Consider the following 17049-nt stretch of genomic DNA (forward strand, 5'->3'; position numbering starts at 1 on the left):
CTGTACTGTCTTAATTCTGGATCTGTTGGTACACTTCTCCTTTTGTAAGTTTATCTGCAGCTGAGTGATTATGTAAGTACTCTGAAAGAGCAATAGGCAGATTTAGCACTAGGTATTTGTCAGGCTATACATGTGGGATTGTGTGCATGTATTATTCTGTGTTTTCCAGTAGAGACTCTTTTGCTCACCACACTTTGATTGCATACTTTATTTCACGTTCTTAATACTAGCCTTTTTAAATTTCTTTTTAGTATAATGAGCACACCATGTCCAGTTGGTCACCAATTGTTGAAAATGGATCAGTACCATATCCTAGCTTTTCTGCAGTGGACATAATGCGCTTGAGAAATTCAACATTTACGGACCCAGGCAAGGCACTGCAAAAAGTTATTTATCTATATGTGAAGAATGTGTGTACATTGCAGTAGTGTGTACAAAGCAGGTATTGCTTTGTCCTGTCCCGCTTCCTTCATAGTTTGTGGAATATATTCCTAGATCAATGGAACACATTTGTCTTCCAATGTTATCTGAACTAAGGCATATGGGTGAACCTGTGTGTGCACATACATTGAACAAAACATATCTTCTGAATGATAGAAACCAAGGGCCAGATGTACAAATAATTTTTCCAGTCCCAAACAGCCTTGAAACTCGCTTTTGCAAATGTGCAAACTTAAAAATGTGATTCAATAGCTTGTTACTGAATCGCAATTTGCATTCGCAATTCGGTATTTGGAAGGGGCGTGTTGTGGGTGCTCTATCCAAATACGGAATTGGTATGGTATGTATTACTGTTTTCCAGTTGCGAAACGGTAATAATTTACGGGCATTTTACAGTGGTGTTAACCCGTTGGCAAACGGGGAGGGGTCTGCTTATGGCCCCTTCGAGAATATTAAATAAATATTTTTAAGAGTAAGCAGTGGTCCCCTGGACCACTCCTAAAAAATGAAACTTCAAAGTTTAATTTTTTTCTTTTTAAACACATCCCATTTTCCTTTTGAGGAAAACAGGCTGCAGTTAAAAAAAAGGTTTCCTTTATTAAAAAGCGATCATAGACATGTGTCAACATCAGGGCAGTGCGCGCTCTACGGGCGACTGGAATACAAAAACCCAGCACTTACAAGATAACGTAATTTATGCATTGTGCTGATATGCTGTTGTTTAACCTTTTGCATTGCAGAGTTTAATCCTGAAGACTTATGTTCAAGGTGCTTATAAATACTGTTCATTGCAATATACTGCTGCAGGCTTTCAGAGTGTTTCAGGGTGTGGTCCCTTTCCAGGGCCTTCTAGAAGCTTTCCCTGCAGCATGCCTGGGTGTGGTTTGTGGGCTGGGCCACGACTCTATATAAGGGATCCAGCCCAACTCCACGTGCCCACTATTCAGAGGTCCCGGTGCAGGGCAGCAGCAACTTCCTGAGCTCCTGTTCCAGAGGCCTACTTTGATCTTCGATGCCTTGCCCTTTCACTTTGTTGGTGATTCTTGATCAGGGCGGTAAGACGGAGGTCGGGCTGGGCCCCCGATCCTGTTCTCGAAGGCTTTCTAGTTCTTGCGCCTAATTTGCATGAAAATTTTGCTCTTGTGAGTGTGAATGTGCGGTTGATGTTTTTATGGCATTTTCATGCTGAAATTCAAATCGTCAAGACATGCGATTCTTTACTTGTGTACAAATCTTGATATTCATTGTGCACTACCATTTTATGGCATTTACAAGGTAGCATTCGAATTGGCTAGACGCGCAATTCATTACTTGTGCTTAATTCATGTTATTCATTGTACGCTACCATTTCATGGCATTCACATGGTGGCATCCGAATCAGCAAGACGTGTGATTCATTTCTTGTGCTTAATTCATCTTATTCATTGTACGCCACCATTTCATGGCATTCACATGGTGGCATCCGAATCGGCAGGACGCACAATTCATTTCTTGTGCTTAATTCATGGAATTCATTGTACGCTACCATTTCATGGCATTCACATGGTGGCGTCCGAATCGGCAAGACACGTGTAGGAAAGTACCATCTTGCCTGGCATGTTACCCCCATATTTCACTGTATATATGTTGTTTTAGTCTATGTGTCACTGGGACCCTGCCAGGCAGGGCCCCAGTGCTCATACGTATGTGCCCTGTATGTGTTCCCTGTGTGATGCCTAACTGTTTCACTGAGGATCTGCTAACCAGAACCTCAGTGGTTATGCTCTCTCTGCTTTCCAAATTTGTCACTAACAGGCTAGTGACTAAATTTACCAATTCACATTGGCATACTGGTACACCCATATAATTCCCTATTATATGGTACTGAGGTACCCAGGGTATTGGGGTTCCAGGAGATCCCTATGGGCTGCAGCATTTCTTTTGCCACCCATAGGGAGCTCTGACAATTCTTACACAGGCCTGCCAGTGCAGCCTGAGTGAAATAACGTCCACGTTATTTCACAGCCATTTACCACTGCACTTAAGTAATTTATATGTCACCTATATGTCTAACCTTCACCTGGTGAAGGTTGGGTGCAAAGTTACTTAGGGTGTGGGCACCCTGGCACTAGCCAAGGTGCCCCCACATCGTTCAGGGCAAATTCCCCGGACTTTGTGAGTGCGGGGACACCATTTAACGCGTGCACTATACATAGGTCACTACCTATATGTAGCATCACAATGGTAACTCCGAACATGGCCATGTAACATGTCTAAGATCATGGAATTGTCACAATTCCATGATCCCCCGGGTCTCTAGCATAGTACCCAGGTACTGACAACCTGCCTTTTCGGGGTCTCCACTGCAGCTGCTGCTGCTGCCAACCCCTCAGACAGGTTTCTGCCCTCCTGGGGTCCAGGCAGCCCTGGCCCAGGAAGGCAGAACAAAGGATTTCCTCTCAGATTGGGTGTAACAGCCTCTCCCTTTGGAAATAGGTGTCAGGGATGGGGAGGAGTAGCCTCCCCCAGCCTCTGGAAATGCTTTGATGGGCACAGATGGTGGCCATCTCTGCATAAGCCAGTCTACACCGGTTTAGGGATACCCCAGCCCTGCTCTGGCGTGAAACTGGACAAAGGAAAGGGTAGTGACCACTCCCCTGACCTGCACCTCCCAGGGGAGGTGCCCAGAGCTCCTCTAGTGTGTCCCAGACCTCTGCCATCTTGGAAAAAGAGTTGTTTGAGGCACACTGGACTGCTCTGAGTGGCCAGTGCCAGCAGGTGACGTCAGAGGCTCATTCTGATTGACTCTTACCTCTCTTGGTAGCCAATCCTCCTACCTTGGTAGCCAAACCTCCTTTTCTGGCTATTTAGGGTCTCTGCTTTGGGGAATTCTTCAGATAGCGAATGCAAGAGCTCACCAGAGTTCCTCTGCATCTCCCTCTTCCCCTTCTGCCAAAGGATCGACCGCTGACAGCTCAGGACGCCTGCAAAACCACAACAAAGTAGCAACCTTGTATTGCCTCATCCTGCCTGCTTTCTTGACTGTTTCCAGGTGGTGCATGCTCTGGGGGTAGCCTGCCTCCTCTCTGCACCAGGAGCTCTGAAGAAATCTCCAGTGGGTCGACGGAATCTTCCCCCTGCAACCGCAGGCACCAAAAGACTGCATCACTGGTCCTCTGGGTCCCCTCTCAGCACAATGAGCGTGGTCCCTGGAACTCAGCAACTCTGTCCTAGTGACTCCCACAGCCCAGTGACTGACCAGTCCAAGTTTGGTGGAGGTAAGTCCTTGCCTCCCCACGCTAGACTGCATTGCTGGGCACAGCGTGATTTGCAGCTGCTCCAGCTCCTGTGCACTCTTCCAGGATTTCATTTGTGCACAGCCAAGCCTGGGTCCCGACACTCTATCCTGCAGAGCACAACCTTCTGAGTTGTCCTCTGGCGTTGTAAGACTCCCTTTTGTGACTTTGCGTGGACCCCGGTTCACTTTCCTTCCAAGTGCCCGTTCAAGTACTTCCGCGGGTGCTGCCTGCTTCTGTAAGGGCTCCCTAAGTTGCTGGACGCCCCCTCTGTCTCCTCCTTCAAGTGGCGACATCCTGGTCCCTCCTGGGCCACAGCAGTTTCCAAAAACCTATACCACAACCCTTGCAGCTAACAAGGCTTGTTTGCAGTCTTTCTGCATGGGAATACATCTGCAAGCTTCATCGCGATGTGGGACATCTGTCTTCCATAGGAGAAGTCCCTAGCTCTCTTCTTTCTTGCAGAACTCCAAGCTTCTTCCATCCTGTGGCAGCTTCCCTGCACACTCAGCTGGCATTTTCTGGGCTCCTGCCCACTCTCGACACTGTCGCGACTATTGGACTTGGTCCCCTTGTCTTACAGGTACTCAGGTCCGGAAATCCACTGTTGTTGTATTGCTGGTGTTTGTTCTTTCTGCAGAAACCCCCTATCACGACTTCTGTGCTCTCTGGGGGTAGTAGGTGCACTTTACACCTACTTTTCAGGGTCTTGGGGTAAGCTATTTTTCCAACCCTCACTGTTTTCTTACAGTCCCAGTGACCCTCTACAAGCTCACACAGGTTTGGGGTCCATTCGTGGATCGCATTCCACTTTTGGAGTATATGGGTTGTGTTGCCCCTGTACCTGTGTCCTCCTATTGTAATCTACTGTAATTTTACACTGCTTGCATTACTTTTCTTGCTTTTACCTGCATAATTTTGGTTTGTGAACATATATCTTGTGTATATAACTTATCCTCATACTCAGGGTACTCACTGATATACTTTTGGCATATTGTCATAAAAATACAGTACCTTTATTTTTAGTAATTCTGTGTATTGTGTTTTCTTATGATATTGTGCATATTACACCAGTGGTATAGTAGGAACTTTACATGTCTCCTAGTTCAGCCTAAGCTGCTTTGCCATAGCTACCTTCTATCAGCCTAAGCTGGTAGAAACACCTCTTCTACACTAATAAGGGATAACTGGACCTGGCACAAGGTGTAAGTACCCACTACAAGCCAGGCCAGCCTCCTACTTTGGTTGTGCAGCGGTGGGATAAGTACTTGTAACTACTTACCACTTTGTCATTGTGTACTTTTCATAAGAGAATAATATAAAAAACAGTTCAGTGTATGTACACCTAGCCAAAAAGTTTTGCTTTTCTCCTCTTAAACTGTTTACAAAGTTCTGAAAAGTTTACTAAAACTTCTAAAAGTTTCTCAAAGTTAGAAAACGTTTTTTCTCTGTTCTTTAAAAAGTTCTGAAATCTTTTATTCCTTCTCACTATCTCTAAACCTTTTGCTATCATGTCTGTGGTAGATTCTACTCTTAAAATGGTCAATACTACTTATGACAATTTGAATTATAAGAGCCTAAGGAGTCTCTGCTTAGATAGAGGTTTAGTGATAGGAAAGAACCCTACAAAATCGTTTCTAAATATCATGCTTATTGTGAATGATGAGTCCCAAGCAGGAACATCAAATGAGAGGTTAATAGAAGGTTCCCATTCTGAATCAGGGGATCTCCTTGAGGGAGGTGGGGAGGGTTCTGAACCAGATCTGCCCCTTAGCAGGAAACCCAGTAATGTTGGTAGTAATGGAGGTCCCCATCACAGTAGGGGAGTCTCTATTCCTGGAGGCCAAGTTGCCAGGGTTCAGTCAGTTAGGGACAGATCCCCCTCTGTTGTTTCCAATTACTCTTCTGTGTCCAAGCATTCAGAACCCACCCACCCTGAGGATAACTTGTTGGAAAAGGGAATTCAAAAAGTTGTGGGTTGAAGAGACCAGACTGAAGCTTAAACAGCAACAGCTGGCCTTAGATAGGGAATCCCTAGACCTGGAGAAAGAGAGACAGAGATTGGGGTTTGGACCACATGGTGGCAGCAGCAGCATTCCTGATAGTAATCCTGTTAGAGAGCATGATTCTAGGAATCTTCACAAGATAGTCTCCCTTTACAAGGAGGGGGATGACACCAACAAGTGGTTTGCTGCACTTGAGAGGGCCTGTATGGTACAGGGGGTCCCTCAAAGGCAGTGGGCTGCTATATTGTGGCGATCTTTCACTGGAGAGGGTAGGGATAGGCTCCTTACTGTTAGAGAAAGTGATGCTAACCATTTTTCAGTTTTGAAGGATGCACTCTTGGATGGATTTGGCTTAACCACTGAATAATACAGGATTACGTTCAGAGACACCAGAAAAGAGTCCTCACAAGACTGGACAGACTTTGTAGACTGTTCAGTGAAGGCCTTGGAGGGATGGTTACATGGCAGTAGAGTTCTGACTATGAAAGCCTGTATAATCTTATTCTGAGAGAGCATATTCTGAATAACTGTGTGTCTGACTTGTTACACCAATATCTAGTGGACTCAGATCTGACCTCTCCCCAAGAATTTGGAAAGAAAGCAGACAAATGGGTCAGAACAAGAGTGAACAGAAAAGTTCATACAGGGGGTGACAAGGATGGCAAGAAGAATGATGGTAAGTCTTCTGACAAGGGTGGGGACAAAAGTAAAACTGAGTCTTCATCAGGCCCACAAAAATCCTCTGGTGGGGGGTGGTGGGTCCAAATCCTCTTCCAATAATCAACCTAAAAAGGCTTGGTGTTATTTGTGTAAAGTCAAAGGCCATTGGACAACTGATGACAGTTGTCCAAAGAAAAACACCAAACCTCCCACTACCACAAACCCTACTGCAAATTCTAGTGCCCCTAATAATAGCAGTGGTGGTGGGAGCAAACCTACTAATAGCCAATCCAAGGGAGTAGCTGGGCACACTTTTGGTAACTTAGTTGAAGTTGGTGTTGTTAGGGAGACCAGAGAGGCTGTATTAGTCTCGGAAGGTGCCATTGATTTGGCCACCATGGTTGCTTGTCCCCTTAATATGGATAAGTACAAGCAACTTCCCCTAATAAATGGTGTTGAGGTTCAGGCCTACAGGGACACAGGTGCCAGTGTTACCATGGTGATAGAGAAACTGGTGCACCCTGAACAACACCTAATTGGTCAGCAGTACCAAGTGACAGACACTCATAACAACACTCTTAGCCATCCCATGGATGTTGTGAATCTCAACTGGGGGTGGGGGGGTTACTGGTCCAAAGGAAGTTGTGGTTGCCTCAGATTTACCTGCAGACTGTCTACTAGGGAACGATTTAGAGACATTAGCTTGGGCAGAAGTGGAGTTGGAGGCTCATGCAGCAATGCTGGGCATTCCTGGGCATACTTTTGCTTTGACAAGGGCTCAGGCCATAAAGCAAAAAGGACAGGGTAACTTGGATCCTGGAACAATGGACCAAGTGCTCCCTAAAGCTAGGGGTAGCAAGGGTAAATCCCTACCCACTATCCCTCCCTCTACAGATGATTCTCCTTCTGAGGAAGAAGAATTACCTCCCTGTGCAGAACCTTCACCAGATGAGCTGGCAGCAGACACTGCTGAGCTTTTGGGTGGAGGGGTCCTGCCAGGGAAGAGCTGAGTGTGGAACAGCAATCCTGTCCCACATTAAAGGGTCTCAGACAGCAAGCTGTCAAACAGCAAAATGGGGATGTCAGTGACTCACATAGAGTTTACTGGGAGGACAACCTCTTATACACAGAGGCAAGGGACCCAAAACCTGGAGTATCCAGGAGATTGGTAATTCCCCTGCAGTACAGAGAGTTCCTCCTAACTCTTGCACATGACATTCCTTTGGCTCGGCATTTGGGCTAGATCAAAACATGGGAATGGCTTGTCCCACTGTGTCACTGGCCTAGGATGTCAGAGGACAATAAAGATTTCTGCAAGTCTTGTGTGACCTGCCAAACCAGTGGCAAGACTGGTGGCACACCAAAGGCTCCCCTTATTCCACTACCTGTGGTTGGGGTCCCCTTTGAAAGGGTAGGGGTTGACATAGTTGGCCCCCTTGACCCTCCTACGGCTTCAGGCAATAGGTTTATCTTGGTGGTTATACTGAAGCAATTCCTCTAAGGATCACTACTGCTCCTGCAGTGGCAAAGGCCCTCCTGGGAATCTTTTCCAGGGTGGGTTTCCCTAAAGAGGTTGCATCAGACAGGGGTAGCAACATTATGTCTGCACACTTGAAAGCAATGTGGAAGGAAGGTGGTGTAACCTACAAATTCACCACTCCTTATCATCCACAGACTAATGGACTGGTAGAGAGGTTTAACAAAACTCTCAAAGGTATGATAATGGGACTCCCTGAAAAACTCAGATGGAGATGGGATGTCCTGTTACCTTGCCTCCTTTTTGCTTACAGGGAGGTATCCCAGAAAGGAGTGGGCTTCAGCCCCTATGAACTCCTCTTTGGACACCCTGTAAGAGGTCCACTAACACTTGCGAAGGAGGGTTGGTAAAAGCTCCCAAACAGGACATAGTGGACTGTGTACTTGGCCTAAGATCCAGAATGGCTGAGTACATGAAAAAGGCCAGTAAAAACCTTGAGGCCAGCCAAGAGCTCCAGAAGCAATGGCATGACCAGAAGGCTGTTCTGATCCAATACCAACCAGGACAGAAGGTGTGGGTATTGCAGTCTGTGGCCCCAAGAGCACTCCAGGACAAATGGAGTGGACCCCATCTAATTGTTGAAAAAAAAGGTGAGGTTACCTATTTGGTAGACCTTGGCACTGCCAGGAGTCCCCTTCGGGTGATTCATGTCAACCGCCTAAAACCCGACTATGACAGGGCTGATCTCACCCTGCTCATGGCAACAGATGAGGGACAGGAAGAAGAGAGCGACCCTCTCCCTGATCTCTTTTCCACCACTGAAAATGATTCTTTAGTGGAGGGAGTAGTTTTGGCAGACTGTCTTACTGCAGAACAGAAAGACAACTGCATAAATCTCCTTGGACAATTTTCTGAACTCTTTTCAACTGTGCCAGTCATCACATCTTGGTGTAAACACACAATTGATACTGGAGACAGCTTGCCTGTCTAAAGTAAAATGTATAGGCAGCCTGACCATGTCAGGGACTGCATAAAACAAGAGGTTCAGAAAATGCTTGATCTAGGAGTGGTTGAACCTTATGAAAGCCCATGGGCGAGTCCTGTGGTGCTTGTACCAAATCCTCACTCAGAAGATGGAAAAAGGGAGATGAGGTTTTGTGTAGACTACAGAGGTCTCAATCAGGTAACAAAAACTGATGCTCACCCTATACCCAGGGCAGATGAGCTCATAGATACACTGGCATCTGCCAAGTATCTAAGCACCTTTGATTTGACTGCAGGGTATTGGCAAACCAAATTGGCTGAGGATCCTAAACCTAAAATTGCATTTTCAACTATAGGAGGGCACTACCAATTTACAGTTTTGCCCTTTGGTTTGAAGAATGCACCTGCCACTTTTCAGAGGTTGGTGAACACAGTCCTGCAAGGGTTGGAGGCTTTTAGTGCAGCATATCTAGATGATATAACTGTCTTTAGCTCCACCTGAGAGGAGCACCTGGTCCACCTTTGGAAAGTTTTGGAGGCCCTGCAAAAGGCAGGCCTCACTATCAAGGCCTCAAAGTGCCTGATAGGACAGGGAAAGGTGGTTTATCTGGGACACCTGGTAGGTGGAGAAGAGATTGCACCACTTCAGGGGAAAATCCAGATAATCATGGATTGGGTTCCCCCTACAACTCAGACCCAGGTCAGAGCCTTCCTAGGCCTCACTGGGTATTACGGGAGATTCATTAAGACCTATGGCTCCATACCAGCCCCTCCTAATGATCTCACTAATAAGAAGATGCCTAAAAAGGTATTGTGGACAGCTAGAGGTCAGAAAGCTTTTGAGGAGCTCAAACAGGCCATGTGCTCTGCACCTGTCCTAAAAATCCCATGATACTCCAAGAAATTCATTGTTCAAACTGATGCATCTGAATTAGGGGTAGGGGCAGTCTTATCACAACTGAATTCTGAGGGCCAGGATCAACCAATTGCTTTTATCAGCAGAAGATTGACCCCTAGAGAAAAGCGTTGGTCTGCCATAGAGAGGGAGGCCTTTGCTGTGGTCTGGGCACTGAAAACGTTGAGGTCATACCTGTTTGACACTCACTTTATTGTTCAGACAGACCACAAACCTCTACTTTGGCTAAAACAAATGAAAGGTGAAAACCCTAAATTGTTGAGGTGGTCCATATCTCTACAGGGAATGGACTATACAGTGGAACATAGACCTGGGAGTACCCACTCCAAAGCAGAGGGACTCTCCAGATATTTCCACTTAGACAATGAAGACTCATCTGGTCATGGCTAGTCTTATTGTCCTTCGTTTGGGGACGAAACGAAACCTGCCTGGCATGTTACCCCCATATTTCACTGTATATATGTTGTTTTAGTCTATGTGTCACTGGGACCCTGCCAGGCAGGGCCCCAGTGCTCATAAGTATGCGCCCTGTATGTGTTCCCTGTGTGATGCCTAACTGTCTCACTGAGGCTCTGCTAACCAGAACCTCAGTGGTTATGCTCTCTCTGCTTTCCAAATTTGCCACTAACAGGCTAGTGACTAAATTTACCAATTCACATTGGCATACTGGTACACCCATATAATTCCCTAGTATATGGTACTGAGGTACACAGGGTATTGGGGTTCCAGGAGATCCCTATGGGCTGCAGCATTTCTTTTGCCACCCATAGGGAGCTCTGACAATTCTTACACAGGCCTGCCAGTGCAGCCTCAGTGAAGTAACGTCCACGTTATTTCACAGCCATTTACCACTGCACTTAAGTAACTTATAAGTCACCTATATGTCTAACCTTCACCTGGTGAAGGTTGGGTGCAAAGTTACTTAGTGTGTGGGCACCCTGGCACTAGCCAAGGTGCCCCCACATCATTCAGGGCAAATTCCCCGGACTTTGTGAGTGCGGGGACACCATTTCACGTGTGCACTATACATAGGTCACTAACTATGTATAGCGTCACAATGGTAACTCCGAACATGGCCATGTAACATGTCTAAGATCATGGAATTGTCACCCAAATGCCATTCTGGCATTGGGGGGACAATTCCATGACCCCCCGGGTCTCTAGCATGCTGGCAAATTGCCTTTCTGGGGTCTCCACTGCAGCTGCTGCTGCTGCCAACCCCTCAGACAGGTTTCTGCCCTCGTGGGGTCCAGGCAGCCCTGGCCCAGGAAGGCAGAACAAAGGATTTCCTCTGAGAAAATAGGTGTCAGGGGAGGAGTAGTCTCCCCCAGCCTCTGGAAATGCTTTGATGGGCACAGATGGTGCCCATCTCTGCATAAGCCAGTCTACACCGGTTTAGGGATCCCCCAGCCCTGCTCTGGCGTGAAACTGGACAAAGGAAAGGGGAGTGACCACTCCCCTGACCTGCACCTCCCAGGGGAGGTGCCCAGAGCTCCTCCAGTGTGTCCCAGACCTCTGCCATCTTGGAAACAGAGATGTTTGTGGCACACTGGACTGCTCTGAGTGGCCAGTACCAGCAGGTGACGTCAGAGGTTCCTTCTAATAGGCTCTTACCTCTCTTGGTAGCCAATCTTCCTTCCTTGGTATCCAAACCTCCTTTTCTGGCTATGTAGGGTCTCTGCTTTGGTGCTTTGGGGAATTCTTCAGATCACGAATGCAAGAGCTCACCAGAGTTCCTCTGCATCTCCCTCTTCACCTTCTGCCAAAGGATAGACCGCTGACTGCTCAGGACGCCTGCAAAAACGCAACAAAGTCGCAAGAGGACTCCTAGCAACCTTGTATCGCCTCATCCTGCCGGCTTTCTCGACTGTTTCCAGGTGGTGCATGCTCTGGGGGTAGCCTGCCTCCTCTCTGCACCAGGACCTCTGAAGAAATCTCCTGTGGGTCGACGGAATCTTCCCCCTGCAACTGCCGGCACCAAAAGACTGCATCACTGGTCCTCTGGGTCCCCTCACAGCACGACGAGCGTGGTCCCTGGAACTCAGCAACTCTGTCCAAGTGACTCCCACAGTCCAGTGACTCTTCAGTCCAAGTTTGGTGGAGGTAAGTCCTTGCCTCCCCACGCTAGACTGCATTGCTGGGTACAGCATGATTTGCAGCTGCTCCGGCTCCTGTGCACTCTTCCAGGATTTCCTTCGTGTACAGCCAAGCCTGGGTCCCCGACACTCTAACTTGCAGTGAACAACCTTCTGAGTTGTCCTCCGGCGTCGTGAACTCCCTTTTCTGACTTCGGGTGGACTCCAATTCACTCCTCTTCTAAGTGCCTGTTCCGGTACTTCTGTGGATGCTGCCTGCTTCTGTGTGGGCTCCCTAACTTGCTGGGTGCCCCCTCTGTCTCCTCATCCAAGTGGCAACATCCCGGTCCCTCCTGGGCCACAACAGCATCCAAAAACCCTAACCGCGACCCTTGCAGCTAGCAAGGCTTGTTTGCGGTCTTTCTGCGAGGGAATACCTCTGCAAGCTGCTTCTCGACGTGGGACATCCATCCTCCAAAGGGGAAGTTCCTAGTCCTCTTCGTTCTTGCAAAACACCAAGCTTCTTCCATCCGGTGGCAGCTTCCTTGCACCCTCAGCTGGCATTTCCTGGGCTCCTGCCCACTCTCGACACTGTCGCGACTATTGGACTTGGTCCCATTGTCTTACAGGTTCTCAGGTCCAGAGATCCACTGTTGATGCATTGCTGGTGTTGTTTTCCTTGCAGAATCCCCCATCACGACTTCTGTGCTCTCTGGCGTTTGTATGTGCACTTTACACCTACCTTTCAGGATCTTGGGGTGGGCTTTTTTTCTAACCATCACTGTTTTCTTACAGTCCCAGCAACCCTCTACAAGATCACATAGGTTTAGGGTCCATTCGTGGTTCGCATTCCACTTTTGGAGTATATGGTTTGTGTTGCCCCTATACCTATGTGCTCCTATTGCAATCTATTGTAACTTTACACTGCTTGCATTACTTCCTTTTGCTATTACTGCATATTTTTGGTATTGTGTACATATACCTTGTGTATATTTGGCATCCTCATACTGAGGGTACTCACTGAGATACTTTTGGCATATTGTCATAAAAATAAAGTACCTTTATTTTTAGTATATCTGTGTATTGTGTTTTCTTATGATATTGTGCATATGACACCATTGGTATAGTAGGAGCTTTGCATGTCTGCTAGTTCAGCCTAAGTTGCTCTGCTATAGCTACCTTCTATCAGCCTAAGCTGCTAGAAACACCTCTTCTACACTAATAAGGGATAACTGGACCTGGCACAAGGTGTAAGTACCTCTGGTACCCACTACAAGCCAGGCCAGCCTCCTACAACGCGCAATTCATTTCTTGTGCTTAATTCATGTCATTCATTGTACGCTACCATTTCTTGGCATTCACATGGTGGCCTTCGAACCTTTTGTTTGCTACAGGTCTCCTTCCCAGCTGTTCCTTACCTAATCCCCTTTTCCCTACTTGGACTCTCTTAGACTCTGTGATATTCTAATCAGGGTATTGGAGCTGTCTTGTGGTGGACGTGTTGGGAACGTGCACAGACCCCGAGGATCTGGTGACTCTGACAACATGGTGGTCTGTTGACCTCAAAAAGTCACCACATCCTTGCGATGGCTGTGCTGTTCAATGGGTTACAAATTGCAACCTACCTCATTAATATTCATGAGGTAGGTTAATTTAAGACCTACTAGGAATAGCTACTTTGGAATAAAACATTTCATACATTAGGAATACCGATTTCCTAATTACAATCGGGAGATCATCACAATTAGGAAATCTGTATTTCTTAAGCTAGTACAGCTGGACTGTAGACCTTTCTCTCCATGGGGGGAAATTGTGCCTACCTGTACCGTGCTTCTATTTTTATAAAATGGAGCTTTTTTCTAAAAGCCGAAGGAGACAGTGGGGCCGAGATTTAAAATGCTTTGCATCAGGTTTGAAATACTTTACTATCGAAAACCTGACTCAAGGGGATTGATTCACAATGCTAACTTACACTTTTGAGCAAATTTACTACTTTTCAGTATTCAAATAGTGCACTTGTGTAGTAACGTACACTTCTGTGGTAACCCCACCTTTGTAGTAGGCCCAGTACTACATATAAAAAAACCACTTCAGCACCTTCCCATAGAAAATAATGAGTAGGGACTTACTACAAAAGTGGACTTTGTGTAAGTTACTGCAAAAGTGCAGTTTGTGGATAGAATTTGGCAGCATTGTACTGCTACAAAAGATACCACAAAGTGCAGTTTGAGAATCAGGCTCAGAGTGTTCAAGTGAAATTTACTCTCCAACACAAATCAAGATTTGCATTGGGTAGTAACATCAGTAACACAAGGTTTCTCAATGCATTACCTTATGTTACTTTGCATCAAGCGGGAGTTCCATGGCTGGTGTATGAGTTCTCCCATGCAGCCACCTCTGGGTTTTGATGCAAATCCCTAGCTACAAAGAATCTTTGAGAGGGATTTGTACCACAATCTTACACCTCCTTGAGGCAGGCACAACAGAGAAATAATTTAATTTCTCCTTGTTACCGGGTTTGCAGGTATGTGTCGCTCTGTGCAGCACACATAAAAAGTTGTTAAAGCCTTAAAGTGCAGGTTGTGGGATGGAAGGTACAAAACATGTGCTTCATGCAGACACCCGTCCACTATGGTGCAAGGATGTCTGCATTGGCTCATGGCTGCCTAAAGTGAGCCAGCACCAGTGCAGGTAGAGAGAACAGTGCTGAATCTTAATAGACATGAATGTGTTCTCACTCCATTCCACTGAGTAGGAACTTTACGTGCTGTAGAGCATTGCATTACGTCTTGGTAAATCTAGGCCCAAACCTTCATGTTTGATGTGTCTGACTCTTGTGGCAATAATAGTGAATTCTTTGGATCAGCTTCCTTCAGTCATTGGTTTCTTTTGCCCATGAACCTTCAGATAGTGGCTTGTGACATTGTCAATCACACTGTGGATCAAACTACCAGCGGCCGTTTCTCGGTGAGGGCAGGGGAGCGCTGCCCCCCCACTGTGCTCAGCTGTCTTAATACAGCTGGGTGAAGAGAAAGCATAGTCCTCCAGGGCCTGGTAGAGCGTCCGGCAAGCACACTCCATCTAATCCGGGCACTTCTCGTATGCTGGTTAACAGCATGAGAGCAGTGTCTGGATTGGTCAAGAAAGCCCCATAGCAGACTGCAGTTTCCATAACCCTGAGGAGGATGTTCTGCAGTCGGTAAGTACCTTTTATTTTGATTTAACATGGTACTTTTATTCTGGGGTTTTGGAGGGAGGAGTTGTTTTGTTATGGGCTTTTGGAGGAAGGGGGTACTTTATCTTGGGCTTTTAATGGAGGGGGTGTTTAATTAAGGGGTTATAGAGGGAGTGGGTGTTTTATTTTATTTTTTGGGGAGTGGGGGTGCCCTTTTTGTCGCACGTATTCAGCACTTGTGTGCCATCACAATGTCGTATTATGATATTTTTTCCTCCAGAGCCATTAACTTTTTACAGGGATCAAATATCACCTACACTTCTTCTGCCTTTGTTCACTATTAGAAATCTGTACGGTCAAGGCAGAATGAGTCTGTTCACAACTGCTTTCCACCCTCCCGCAGCAGGCAGAACTCGAAATCACTTAATAATGAACTCCTGTGCCGCTTTCCCCTGATTTGCCCCTGAGGTGACATCAATGCTTTTCCATGACCATCTACCACAAGTCGCCCAATCAGCCTTACTCTGGAGTGCATCTGAAGTACCAAGCAATCAGTCTTTCATCAGTCTATGCCCCATCAGACCAAACAGAGTTAAAATACGGAGCAACTCCTATAGGTACATGCTCAATCCATTTCCACTTGAGCTAACTGAGCTATCAGGCAATTTCAGGTAATATGTAGGCAAATATACAAGGTGCCCATGTGAGCTTAAATAGGAGGCGACCTCAACGGAGCAGTGTGCTTCTAATTCACATTGCATTTTATGGTAAAATTAGCTTTTCACTGTTGGGGTGTTTCTGCATCCCTCTGCCAGAACTTTTTTTCAGCACACACAGGGCCAAATAAGGGTTTCCAATCCTGCATAATAGCTCATTGCAGTCTGAAGACAAACAGAAAAATGGGAATATATTTTCATTTGTTTTAGCAAACTTTCTCACTTTTTTTTTTCTTTTATCAACAGGACAGATGTAAATCCCAAAACACTAATGAAGGGAGTGTTGCTATGAATGCTTGGTGCTCATCAATACCAAATATATGTTGGTCCTTCTAGAGAATGCAGACTGCACAATCAATTATATAACATTAGCTCTGATCTCTAAATTGCAGCAGTATCACTGTTTATGGTGCGTTGTTTATTTGAAGAGATAGTTCAAGCTCAGATCTATGTGGAATTATGAACAACATATTGGTGCAAGTCAGTCCTCCATTGCCCTCTCTGGCTGGTCACTAAAACATGCTGAACATGAAGATGAAGAGCGTGATTTTGAATTTAGTGGCAAACCTGATGGAGTATCTTGCCTGGCAAACTCTCAAGTGGTCATTCCGACTTCGGCGGTCTTTCCCTTAGACCGCCGAAGTCACGGGTGCCAGATTACCGCCATATTATGAGTACTGAAGGATTTCTGCCACAAATTGGGCAGAAATCCTCCAGTAGTCGTGCTGGTGGTCAGAGGCACAGTTCCACCACTGGCCCCGCCCCACAAGTAGGACACCGCCTGCTGTATTACAACTTGTAATACGTCCTGGCGATGTCCTGATGCCAGGGGGCACTGCCAGTGGTGGGAGTGTCGGGTCTTGTACCTTCAGAGAGGAGCACTTCATCGGACGAGTAACTGTCCTCTGCAAGGGGAGAGGGGTGGGGTGTGTGAATGGATGTGTATGAGTGTGCGTATGTGTGTAATGAAGGGGGAGCGGGGAGGGGAGTGTTTGTGCGTGTGTCTGTCTGTTTGTAAATGTGGTGATGGTGATGCATGTGTGTGTGAATGTGAATGCTTGGTCAGGGTGCGTGTGTGCATGCATGTAGACAGGGATGGGGGTTGTGTGTGTATCTAGGTTGAGAAGAGGAGGGGGTGGGGGATGAAGTGTGTATGCGTGTCAATGGGGATGAATGTACTGAGCGTGTGTGTGAGTGGGGATGTTGTTTGTGTGAACATCTATGTGTGCATGGATTTTGGGGGTTTTGCAGGTGTGTGTGTGTGGGTCAGTGTAAGGGTGTTGCGAGTGCGACTGAGTGGGTGCAGGGTGTGCGTGTTTGTGGG

At 46.6% G+C, this 17049-nt stretch overlaps 1 protein-coding gene across 2 annotated transcripts in view; it reads left to right on the forward strand.

Moving 5' to 3' along the window:
* The window catches only part of LOC138246151 (cytosolic phospholipase A2 gamma-like), a 643618-nt gene that overhangs the window by 109025 nt on the left and 517544 nt on the right, over nt 1-17049 (forward strand). For both annotated transcript variants that reach the window (XM_069200429.1, XM_069200431.1), the window contains exon 6: nt 252-369. In XM_069200429.1, the coding sequence (XP_069056530.1) occupies nt 252-369 (118 nt within the window). The remainder of the gene's footprint in view (nt 1-251; nt 370-17049) is intronic.

This window comes from Pleurodeles waltl, chromosome 7 (assembly GCF_031143425.1).
Source record: "Pleurodeles waltl isolate 20211129_DDA chromosome 7, aPleWal1.hap1.20221129, whole genome shotgun sequence".
NCBI classification, from domain to species: domain Eukaryota; kingdom Metazoa; phylum Chordata; class Amphibia; order Caudata; family Salamandridae; genus Pleurodeles; species Pleurodeles waltl.